Source organism: Caenorhabditis briggsae (genome assembly GCF_000004555.2).
Source record: "Caenorhabditis briggsae complete genome, chrX, whole genome shotgun sequence".
NCBI lineage: Eukaryota > Metazoa > Nematoda > Chromadorea > Rhabditida > Rhabditidae > Caenorhabditis > Caenorhabditis briggsae.
The window spans coordinates 8,193,341-8,205,900 of NC_013491.2; the positions used below are offsets into that span (position 1 = coordinate 8,193,341).

The window sequence follows — 12,560 nt, forward strand, 5'->3', positions numbered from 1 at the left end:
CCTCTCAAATATGATTCTACTCTAGAAACCATCATCTGACGTAAGTTGGAAGATCTACACCAATGAGTTGAACTTTTTTCGAAATGAAATAAGAAAACCCACTAAACCGAGGAAAAAATTTCTTCAGAATCATTGGACCTTAGGCGCCATATGGTTGTTTTTTGCCACTATCCTACAAAAATTCGTGTGATCTTTCTACCGGAGTCAAATTTTGCTTCTTGAAGCTCTACAAATCAGGCGCCATATGGTTGTTTTTGGCCAGTGTCATATGTCAAAAATACAAAACTGTCTATGTTGTAGCGGGTGGATTCATGAGATCTTCATAGAAGAGTTGGTGATGCCAGGTGCCATATGGTTGTTTTTAGGCAATGTTAGATACAAACTAGACAGTAGAATCTGCGATCTTTCAATGAAACTACGCCTTCTAGATCGCGTTGTGTCTTCTGGTTTAAGTACAAGTGTAACGAGGAACTAATTCGGAATCTTCTTCGTGAGATTTTTCAAATGAAAAATCTGAAAAACAACGGCTGACGTGGTCGATTTGTATTGGATCCTAGGTCAAAACCATGTTTGCTTACTCATTCCGGCGTCAAAGGACATAGATCCCGACATCGTCACAGATCAAGATTTAGTTCCGCTTCTTATAGATAATGGTCCACTGACGTTACTGTAGATAGTGATAACGAATCAGGTGTTTGCTCACCAAACCGCTGATACCAATTCTGAAGCCTACAAATTATAATAGCAGACACCCCCGTAAATTCATTTTGGGTTTTTTGAGTATTTTGGTCTCCAAAAAAAGAAATTAAGAAATACAAAATCGACACAAGACCCACAATACACAAAATTCGGATACATTTTGAATCAAAACCCAGTTTTATGGTTAATGAGATTTGGAAGATTTCTCTGTTTTGGATTCTCTTCGTGATGTGGGCCTCCTGGTTTTCTAGACTAATTTTATTATAAGGCCTGTTATTCGCTTTTAAAAGAGACTTAAAAAGATCAAACAGCTGTGGGGTACTGTAGATATGTAGCTGATTTTTGACTATTCTAGCCGGCTTGCAGCTGTCGTTTCCTAACTGGTAGGTAATGTCGTGATTAACTTTTTTGGTAGGTGAAAAGGAGCCAAAAAAAAGATCAAACTTCAAGCACATGACTTATTCCAAATTCGAAATTTCTGGAAACCAAGAAACTGGAAGAATAGAGTGTATCCACGACGCAACGTTTATCACCTGGCCGCAAATCTGTAACCCGCAAGATCTAGCCCAATTATTATAGGTACAACTCCCGGAATTCTGTAGAAAATCCATCCCAATAGAATTCTGCAAAGTTTGGTCTATTATATCTCATTGACGTCTGATAGTTGACATCTCATTTCCGAATGGGCACCGTAATTTCCTTTACGTCCAATATTAATTTCCTCTGACTCCTGATGCTAGTGTAGTTATCGTGACCAATAGAGACAATGGATAGGCAAGAGGAAAAGGAAAACATTCGCAACATCACCTAGGATTAGAAGGTGTCGAGATTTCAATTTCCGATCACAGGGGGAAACTCTGGCCGATGACCGGTGAGCCTCACGTGAGGTGTTTTGCAAAAACTTCTCACGTCAGCCGTAGCAAAAAAAATCAGATGACAGTTGAATCCGATTCTTGCAAGTTGGAAGAGGAAATGAAATCGGTGACGCAGATCCATCTGGAAACGTTTGGAGTATAGTTGGAGTAGTTGGATACCAGTAAATGAGTCATTGGTGAAAATTTCCAGAGCGCACCGATTCAACATAATCTTGGGAAAGTTCATAGCTTTTGAAGCTGTATTATAACTTGGAACGCACGTGAGGTCCAAACTTTAAAAATTTAATTCTCGAACTAAAAATACCAAATTCTGTTACTGATTTCATTTGTCAAGAATACAGAAATTATCTTGAGAATCAAACTTTTAAGCTGACATCTAAACCACATTTATGTGACTAGATCAGGAACATGGAAAAATTCCAAGAACTTTTTCGATTGGTATTCAGAGAAAGTTTACTGATTTTATTTTGTTTACCAACCCGAAAACTTTTCTAAAAATTTTTAAAAACTTTCAAAAGTTGGTATCTAGACGTTTTGCCCGGAAATGCCAAAAAATCCTGTTCTAACAATCAGGGCCCCTTGAAGTGAACTCATGCTACAGTAATCTGAATCAGTTGAACAAAAACTGTTCACTTGATCTTTTTATGAGAAATGATCTAACCGATCTTGTTCTCTTCTGCATTTCCCCATTACAAGACATTGATGGCCAGTTCAACGATGAGATTGAATGATGGGAATGTAGCTTGAGGGCTACAGTATGCCCGCTTGAAAAGGAAATCTGAGTGAAGATGAAGAAGAAGAAGGATTTCTTTGAAGCGATACCGGTCACTATTTACAATTCGTTTACAAAAATTCCACCGACTTGAATTCCGTCTTATCTTGGTCACAAACACATTGTTTACTTTCTTTACATTTGCAACACTTTCTTCTTGCCCAAACTCGCAATGAGATGTAAGGACTCATCGTACTCGAACAGTTCCGCTCTTCTATTCTAGAAATGTTTCAGTACGCGCGCTACTTAATTTTTGAGACTGACGTCTGTTGGCATTTATGTATTCTGAATGATTCCTAATCTATCGATCTATGTTTCTTCTCCATTTCTAAAATTGATATTTGTGCTACCATAATCCTCATGTATCTAGAATGATCCCATAGAAGCTTCTGTAAGGTTCTTAACGGTGACTTTATTTATCAGCATGTGGTCTAAAATGTTCGAGCTAATAATTCATCTCAATTCGTTTAGTACTTCAGAAGATCTTAGAAAATCCTCCAGAATCCTTCTGAAGTCCTTAACATTGACTTAAAGCATCAGCCATGTGGTCTAAACCCTTCAATTCGTTCTAATACCTGTTCTTGGGTTTTTTTTAAGTATTATCTCTAGTATTATCCCAGGCTCATCTTTTGGTTTTTCCGTTGTTTATCGTGTATTCCATAGACATCATATATCACCGAAGCTCAAAATAGACTGAATCATTGAATTTGGTGTTTCTACCCCCGTAGTAAACAATACCCAGTCAACAACTGTCTGAAAAGTCTAGAATAGACTCGTGTAATGATGACTTTTTGGGTCTGAAAGAGATAAGACCGGTAACCTACGTATGTGGCGAAATCGACAGTTTTCAAGAAATGATGATGATCAAAAATTATTTTATTCTTCTTGACAGTTTGTTTTGTTTGTTCGGTTTTCTGAAAAGAGATACCGCAACTTAACATTTGGAGGGCGCGGCTTCTTTTCAAGCAACATATTCAGTGGGCCCCAAAAATTTTAAAAGGGCCCTGGTTTTTAAGTGTTAGGCATTCGAAGAAACAAGAAGGTGGGTGGGAATAGCCGGAAGTTGTTTCCTTTTTTTGCTTAAGCGGAATAAATTAGCAAAAACCAGCACTCTAAACAATAGTCTTCCATTGTTACAACTTTATGGACCTCTTTCTCCTTCCAGTGACCCTAAAATTTTGTTTGTTTGGCCGATATCAGCTCTAAACTCTAAACATTTTGCCAAACATCACCTTGGTGCCAAACAGTAAGAAAGTCGTTATGATAAGGAAATGTTTGCGCGGCGCGTACTTCCGCTTGATTAGTAGTTTCAATGACAAACGATCAAGAGGAGGCATTCCCCATTTTTCAATAACAAAAGTCTTGCACTTAGGTCGGAGGGACGGAAAAACCTAATTAATTTATGTGGAGCATCATGATGTGGATCACCATTTCAGCACATGATCTGCTGACTCGAGTCAAATATTAGAAATTCAGTGGTCCCAACGGCCTGATCTACTTTTTTCTTTTTTCAAGATCTTCTTTATAGGTGACGTGACTTGCTTCAAATGTCGCATGTCTGGGGTCGAAGGTCCCAAAGTTTGAAATAAATGCGAAGTGTCATTATACGATTTCACTTACATTTAGCCAAGTGACAAAAAGCTGAAGCAAAGAGATATTTACCTCCTGCAAAGATAGATTTTGAACGACGTTAAAAATAATTTCAAAGAGCTGAAATCCTAGGATGAGTGTTTGCAGGCAGTATACTGTAATAGGTATTATTGACTACTAACACGAGAACCTAAACACCTTGTAAACCCAGATTTTTTGAAATTTTCAGAACATGAAATTTCAGAACAGATTAGCCTATCTAGACACTTCTGCAAATTTTGTAAGCCGCTGCCAGTTTCAGCCGGGTTATATCAATTTCAGTACCGAAATTCGTGTTTCAACGCAAAAATAGTGATTTTCAATGCCGATTTGCTTAGTTTCTAGGTCGTTTCGGAACACGAAATGTTTTGTACCTTACTGAGAACTAAATAAAAATTCATATTTCAAACATTTTTTTCGAAATTTTTTTCGAATAAATCCAAGAAATAGAATAAATTCGAAAATTTGAAAAAAATAGAAAATATTTAATGTCCTAAAATGTCCTAGAAGTTGTGGAAAGTGTCTCAAAATTCCTAGTTTTGTACCGAACACGCGATCAACGGTATTGAAACGGATGGCCGGTGGGTTTATAAGTTTGTCGAACAAACTTTGAAGCTTTTCAAAGTGTCTAGTTTTGCTGTTCTTAACTTTTCCTAAGATTTCCACTAAAATCTCTCGACTAGAGTTTGCAGATAGTATACTGTAATAAGTGTTCTCTAAAGAACTACTCAAGTCAAAACAATGAAATCATTCTAGTGCAGCTCTTCGCTTTGTAGCATATTTCAAATTATAGTTGAACCTTTCCAATAGATTTTTTATGGTGTGTCAGACGATTCCTCATTTTGCGTCAGCGCCAATTGTATTCATTAGAAAAAACAAGGCTGGTGAAATACAAATCTGACAATTCAGGCTGCCGACTGGTTCTGAAAATGATGTCACCCACCTCTACCGCTCCCAATAAAAAACACAACTATCTGAAATCCATCTGATTTGTCATTGGAATTGAGTCCAGAACATTTGGTGTACCATGACAAATTATTGAACTTCCAAAAGGTTTTGTTGTTTGGACATTTCACACTTTTTGAAAAACATTTTCAAACGTTTCGAAAAATTGAAATATCAAGTCACAAACTTCACATCATTCTCTTCTTAATAATACCTTGAAACATAAGTTTTGGAGACCTTTCTCGATGAAGAAAAATGATCATAAACAATTCCAGGAATTTAAAGCTCAACATCATTCAGAAAAACTCGCACTTTTCAAAATTTCAAGTTTACAACAGCAAAGAATCAAATTTGATCCGGTAAACAACATTTTCCACTGTCTAGACAATACAAATAACTGGACTAAATGAAAAAAAAATGTCTCGTGCTAAGAGCTCGCGAAATTCTCAATTACTATTTTGTGGGGGGAACAAGAACCTTTATTGGAATGAACAAAAAAATTTGCTTCCCATTTTTTAGATGAAGGTCAAAACGTTTTTTTGCTCATCAGACGCACTGATTTTAAAAAATAAGTCTCTTGGAGGGTCCGGTTGAGTAGTTTCACACGGCTGGGCAACCGCTTTTGTGTTCCAGCTTTTTCCAGACTTCCCATAGAGGTCACTCAGACTCTAGCATAAACATGGCGTCATATTTCATAGGTCGAGATTTTTTTCCTACTCATTGGCTATTTTTCAAAGAATTTTCCAGTTTTATAGGGTCATCAAGTCATTTTTGTCACAAAATCTGCCTACTTAAAAATGTTCGTAACGAAAATATCTCCAGACGAAATGAATGATCGAGATATAATTATTCTGGAAACGAAAATTTCACCAGTTCCGTATTCTAAGGTCATTCTCAAACATTTTGGAGCTATGTGAGATTGCTCCTGTTTTCCCAAATTTGTTTGAAAAAAATGTTACTGTATACCACATTTTCTACTAGAAGCTCACGGTATACAAGCACTTTACGCTCAATTATCTTGGTTCCTTCAAAAGACATTAAAACCTTGCCAATTGATAAAATGTTACTGATGTTATGATAAAAATTTTATAAGTTATCAAACTTCTAATATCTTTTGGAGGAATCGAGATAGTTGAGCTCAAAATGCACGTATCAGGTGCCCTTCTATGAGCAAAAAGACGGTATGCACCATAGTTCGGACCAAGAACACAATTTGGTTTTCTGGTGATCAAAAACCTCGAAATTTTGAACATGTTCGATTCCAAAAATTTTGGATTGCGTTAAAATCTGGAATAATTTTCTCCGAAGCTTTCTGATGGATATTATCCTCATCTACTCATCCTGAATATCATCCTTCTCCATTTTTCCCATTATCCACAGTATCCTTCTTCTAGTCTTCCTTGACCGATTTTTGAACTTTTCATTTTTTCTTTTTTCCATATACACACATACACCAGAAGCTCGGAAGCTCCGCCCCCCCCCCTTTGCGAAACTGATGTTTTCTCATTCTCTCATTCCTCGCGACTCCGCCCATGAGCCTACGAGTTAGGGTAAAAGTGGGCGGAGTTTAGTTTTCTGAATCCAACCATATAAAAGACCTCTTTTTCGGTTCAAAAATTTCAGTCATCCAGTCAGCTCGCCCCCCCCCCCCCATCTTCCCCTTCTCCTGATCCCTCCTCCACCTCTTCGAGCTTCCTCTTCTCCTCTTCGATCTTCATCACCTCCCAATCCAACACTTTGGACTCCAAGGTTAGTAAAGGGCTTTCAGAATATCCATCCCCTCTCAGAATCTTCTTTAAGCACCTTTATTTATTCTTCTCAGATACTCTTGTGAGTTTTTAGGTACACTTAGGGCTGCTTCGATTTCCCATCTAGTCATATCAGTAGGTTCCTTGGGAAAATCAACGCGCTCTATGATCTCGCGTTCTGGAAAGTAATGACTAAAATAAGTTCGAACAACGATCGATGCTACAATGCTACAAATAGCTGCCTGCCAGACTGAGCGCCTACCAGTTTTTGGTATACGGTTTCACCTGTCTTCTGCAACATATTGAAAAGATTAGTCTAGTGCTGAGTCAGTGGCGCAGCTGCTCAGAGTCTTTAACTGGCTAGCGTTTGATAGGATACTAAGAGTGTCTTTGCTGAATTGACGAACAAGTCATAGAACTAACAGTACCAGCTAAAAGCCATTCTAGGTTCTTACTTCAGTCAGGTCCGAGTATGTATCAAAACTAGACATTCAATTTTTGAAGTAGCTGTAGAAACTCAAAAAAATTAAGTATCCAACTAATTTGAGGTTTTCTCCTTTTATTTCATTACTATAGGCAATACAGGCTTGAGTTCTAGCTACCCAGGAACAAGTTGGCTTTAGGCACGATCCCGCCGATTAGACAACCCCCTTTCTATCCAGAATGCCTTCCGCCCTGATGCTCCTCATCTTCTTCGCCACCATCATCGTCGTTACCGCCCATGTACACTTCGACCGAGAGTCGGAGTACGACAACTTCATGAGGATCATCGCGGACCAGAAGTGAGTTGAACTTGTTGCGTTTTTTTCACAATTTGCTTTTTTTTTCAGCCAGAAAGATGAAAAGGAAAGGCTGCGCAAGTACATCTTCAAGCCGAACAAGCCAGATCCCCGCTACCACTCTGACCGGCACGGACGTCACTTCATCACGTGCTACTCGTTCAACACCACGTTGAACGAGAAGGGAATCAACCGCCGTTGCTACCGTCGGAGTGCCAATCTTCATGCCGTCTGCCACTTCACCGTCGACTACTCGGGACAAAACTATGCCCAGGACTGCTTTGATATGCCCGTGGAGAGCGACGACGTCTGCACTGAGAAGTGCAACGTCGTCCGGAAGGTGACCCCATACGAGGGAAACCCAGGATTGTTCAAGGCAGTTGGCCACTGTTGCTGCACAACCGACAATTGCAACAGGGATGAGAAGGTAAAAACTATTAAAGAGTTCCAATCTTAACATTGTTTTCAGACTATTCTGAAGGAGGAACTCCAACGCCGCGGAAAATGGCCAATCAACTGGGCCGACTACACCACTCATGCCCCATCTCTTGCACTCAAGGAAATCCAAGCCCAATCCGATGCCATTGCTGATGCCGAAGCCGAGATCGCCGCCGAACCAGAGAGCCGCTCCAACTTCATGTCCAGCTTCAACTTCCTCTAATTTAGCCGCAGATTCCGTTCCCGATTCCCGATTCCTGATTGCCGCTTCCTGATTCCCGATTGTCTCAATTCTCCTCGATTTTCTCCTAATACTTTTCCGATAACCCTCTTGATTGATTCCATTGCCCTCCGACCACCTCCACCACTCCCCATTGTTCCACTTACTCCGATCTGATTAGTTAAAACGTTTCATTTAATCTAGCTTGGTTTTGATTTTCTTGTCCACCCACAACCTCCCTCTACATTCCTCTCTCTACATGATATCGCTCTCCAGTAAGTCTGATTTTCTGATACTCCCTGTTTTTTCATCAACACCATTCCTAATTTTGTTCGCATCTAATTGATTCAGTTCAGCCCACCTCTTTTACTTTATCATTCCCATGTTCATTGTACTCTATCAGCCCATTTTATTTTTCTCAGCTCCGCCCTCCCCCCCCCCCCCCAAACAGTCTCTTCTCTCCCGATAGTTGTACCTTCAACCCCGTATTGATTCTCATCCTCCATCTCTCTCCACCTCTGATCTTTTGTCCCTTTTTCATGCCGTTGAATAAAGTTCAAGACTGTTAAAATCGAACATCTTTTGCATTCAACAAACAGTTTCGAACTTTATTCTTCATCAGTTACTGCATCTTCTGCTTCCTATTGTCCTTTCCACAAGAAAGAACATATGGAAGCTTTCAGGCGTGGTAAAATATCTTCACCTACCCTCATTCCCTCTTCTCTCAATTGTTACAACCTCTAACTTCTGATATCATGAGATATATCACTACTGTTGAACACTACTTCTCATTTGACTTCATTCCTCTTTCTTCCTCATTCCGAACCCTCATTTCGACCCCTCATTCCGACCCCTCACTCTAACTTCTCTCCAATTTTCTTTTGTTCTCGATACTGCATTAACTTTTTCCTCACCGACAATAGTTGAGTTTTTGAAATGTTATGTATCTTTATTTATTTCAATAAATATGAGCAAAAGAAATACTATTGTTATCTTATTTCAGGTTTTTCAGATTTTCAGGTTTATGATATATTTTCACGATCGTTCGTTGAGTCCTTCCGTATTCTTCATTGAGTTTCTTGTATCATATTTGAATCTTTCCGTATTCTTCGTGGAATCCTTCCGTGTTACTGACATGTCTCATTCGAACCACTGACAGATTAATTCAAAGAAAAAACTTGTTTCCAGTTTTCGTCTTTTGTTCTATTTATAGACAAGTGACAAAACGCTGAGTAATATATTCTGGGATAATCATGAAAGTTAGCAGACAATTAGTGAATTACCGGAAACACTATAGTAGAAAACTACCATAAACTTAGTGCTTAATTATCTCAATTTTCATAAGAGATATCCAAAATGTGTCAACTGATAAAATGTTGGTGATATTACGAGAAGCATTTTATCAGTTGACAGATTTTTGTTAGCTCTTATTGAAAACAACACGATTCAGCTCAGAGGTTTTTTGGAGAAATATGTTGATTGCTTGTGTTTATGAAATTGATTTTTTGAAAGTTTTTTTTGAAAGTGAGCTGTTATTTGACAAAATTCTTCTCGTTGACTGTAAAAGACATCAAATTGTTTCTAAAAATAATTTATTTTGTTAATATTATGGTGAATATTTCATTAATGGAACAGTTTTTTGACCACTTTTGGTTAGTGCAAAAATCTATCAGGGGTTTGCAAAAGTAATGCGCGTTTTTGATGCAACTTCCTTTTATTGTAAAACCAAAACAAGAGATCATCAATCAATAAGATATTCTCCATTATTATTCACTACTTGCTGCCAGCGATGCCTTTCTTGAAAAACTCCTATGGCTGTGACTCGAAATAGTCCGCCACCCAAATTTGCACTTCTTCACCGCTTTCGAATTTTTTCTCGGCCAGTTGATGTTGCATTCATCGGAATAGGTGATAGTCCGATGGTGCCAAATCGGGACTATATGGCGGATGAGGCAGCACTTCCCAGCCCAGCTCCTGAGTTTTCTGCTGAATGATTTTTGCAGTGGGTCTCGCCAGGACTCAGCCACTGTTTTTTCCTCCCATTATTGTCCCACTGAATCCATTTCTCATCCGAAAATCGAATCGAAGAAACCACGATTTTTGGAGCGGCGCATCAGAATATTGGCAACTTCAACACGTCTTTCCTTGTTCGAATCGGAAAGCTCATGAGGGACCCATTTTCCACATCTGTTTGTCTTTCCGATTGCATGCAAATGTCTGGAAATTGTGGAAAAATTGCAGTCGAACTGCTCCGAGAGACTGAGAGTAGTTTGGCAAGGATCCACTTCAATTGCTGCTCTCAAGGCATCGTTGTCCACCTGCTCTGGACGACCAGGGCGCGATACATCTTCCAATCTTTCATCTCCGCTACTGAAGCGCTGAAACCAGCGGTGACACTGACTTTTGGATAGAGCTTCTTCACCGAATACAGAAGAAAGTGAGCGGTGAGCTTCGGCAGCCGATTTTCCTTCCTTAAATTGGTGCCACAAAAATGCTCGAAGGCGAAATTTTTGGTCGGACATCTTCTAGAATGTTTTTTTTATAGAAATCAAATTGAAACAGCAATATAATATAACAAAATGAATCCCAAGAACGCGCTTTTCAAAACAAAAAAAAATTGAACACAAACTGCTTGTTTTGGGTGAGATACAAAACACCAAACTTGACGCGCATTACTTTTGCAAACCCCTAATAGCATCTCGTAAAATTCCAATTCAAAAATCAGTGATTCACATTTTCCGAACACATTTCCAATTTTCAAGGATAAATAATAATGATTCCAACGTCATAATTTTACAGTTTTCTGAATGCATTGAAAGATTTCCTAATGATTGATAGATGACCTCCTTCAATTATTACTACTTCTGAAAGAGATATCACAAATCTGTAAACTGATAAAGTTATTGTCATAACATTAGCAAATTTTTCATAGTTGGCAAATTGTTGATATCTTTTAAGAAATTCAGATACCGTAATCACTCCAAAAGAATGCCTTTTTGAACTGTCCACTTTGCGCCCATATATCCCATTTCCGGTACGAATTATCAAAAAGTAATCAACTAACAAAATGGTTATTATAACAGTAGTAATATTTCGTTAGTTGATTCCTTTTGGATATCTTTCACTGGAACCGAGATAAATTTACTCAAAGTGCAAGTATAGGGTGGCCCTCTATACGAGTGTTTACAGTAAATGAGCTGTGTGCAGATCTTGAGTGGCGTTCTATGAGCATTTACAATAAATGAACTTTCTGAAACTTTAAATTTGCAACTATTTGCTTAAGAGTGATCTAACACTTCACATATTTTGAAAATTCAGATTTTTGGTTCTCTTCTCCGATCTCCAAGAAAACAACGTTCATTCTTGGAATTTCACACTCAAACTGGCGAATTTCATTCATTCTTTTGTTGAAGAAAATATTTTTAACCTGGTCAATTTTCAAATTCTAAGTGTTAGAATTATGATGTTTGTTTCTAAAACCACAGTAATTCTCTTTGAATATCAAACTTTTACTAGTATTCATAAGCACTAGTTTCTGGTTTATAAATACATTTTTGCTTAAATGAATTGAATGCTTTCTTAAAAAATATGTGGTTTGTGTGGATTTGACTTGTTAGCTTCTTCCTTTTCTTTTTTTCAAATCAGGATCTCAGGAAACACTATATATGAATCATATACAAATTTCATGGGTATTTTGTGCTACCTTCTGCCTTCTGATTTCTCAGAACAACGATCACAGTGTGTACAGGTGGTCTATCAAATTATCATAAAGTTCACCACACCGAGTACATTCGTTGTTTTTTGTGTTGGGTGTTTGGTAAATGTGCTCATGTTTCTTCTTGATGTTTCACTTTGGTCCTAGTTTTTTCTCCTTGGTAGTCTAAAAAAAACAACATTGTCCGTGTGTGAGAACTTGATTATCAACTTCGGCAACAGTTTTGCACCTGCTCACATTCACAAACTCCAAAAAAAACTTGGTCTTTGGAATAAGTGAATCAGCTAGTGTGCTAGCAATTAAAAAACTTTAGGGCAAAAATGTTGCCAAAGAGATCTTTTTACTATTATGGACATAAAAGGCCAATTGTCTGCTCTAAATATATTTTAATTGCACATAATTAAACGTTGTGGGCTTTTTCGTATGTGTTTCGACTTCTTGATAATCGATGATCATGGATCTCAAAATGGAAGGGATCTCTGGGACGAAAAGTATTGTTTCACTGTTTTTGTATCATGTTTTCCAGACATTTTTTGTTCTAATCCAGGTGATTAGACATTCTTCGGATTGGAAGTCAAACGTAAATGCCGACTCCATTTTTAGGTGTCAGATGTTTTCCAGGGAGTGTTTTCTAAACTCTGCCCACCTTGTCTAGACAGATTTAACAGACTCGTCGACTCTCTGAATGGGATCTCTGAAGACAAGTCTTTCGAATTGAAAAAAAAACGTCTGGGATGTTG

General features: G+C 38.2%; 1 protein-coding gene across 1 annotated transcript; it reads left to right on the forward strand.

Moving 5' to 3' along the window:
* Nucleotides 1-7,331: 7,331 nt before the first annotated feature.
* Nucleotides 7,332-8,108, forward strand: CBG14142 (the record flags this gene model as incomplete). Its single annotated transcript, XM_002644286.1, has 3 exons — nt 7,332-7,450; nt 7,499-7,874; nt 7,917-8,108. 3 exons carry the CDS (start codon nt 7,332-7,334, stop codon nt 8,106-8,108), a joined length of 687 nt encoding a protein of 228 aa, XP_002644332.1.
* Nucleotides 8,109-12,560: the final 4,452 nt, after the last annotated feature.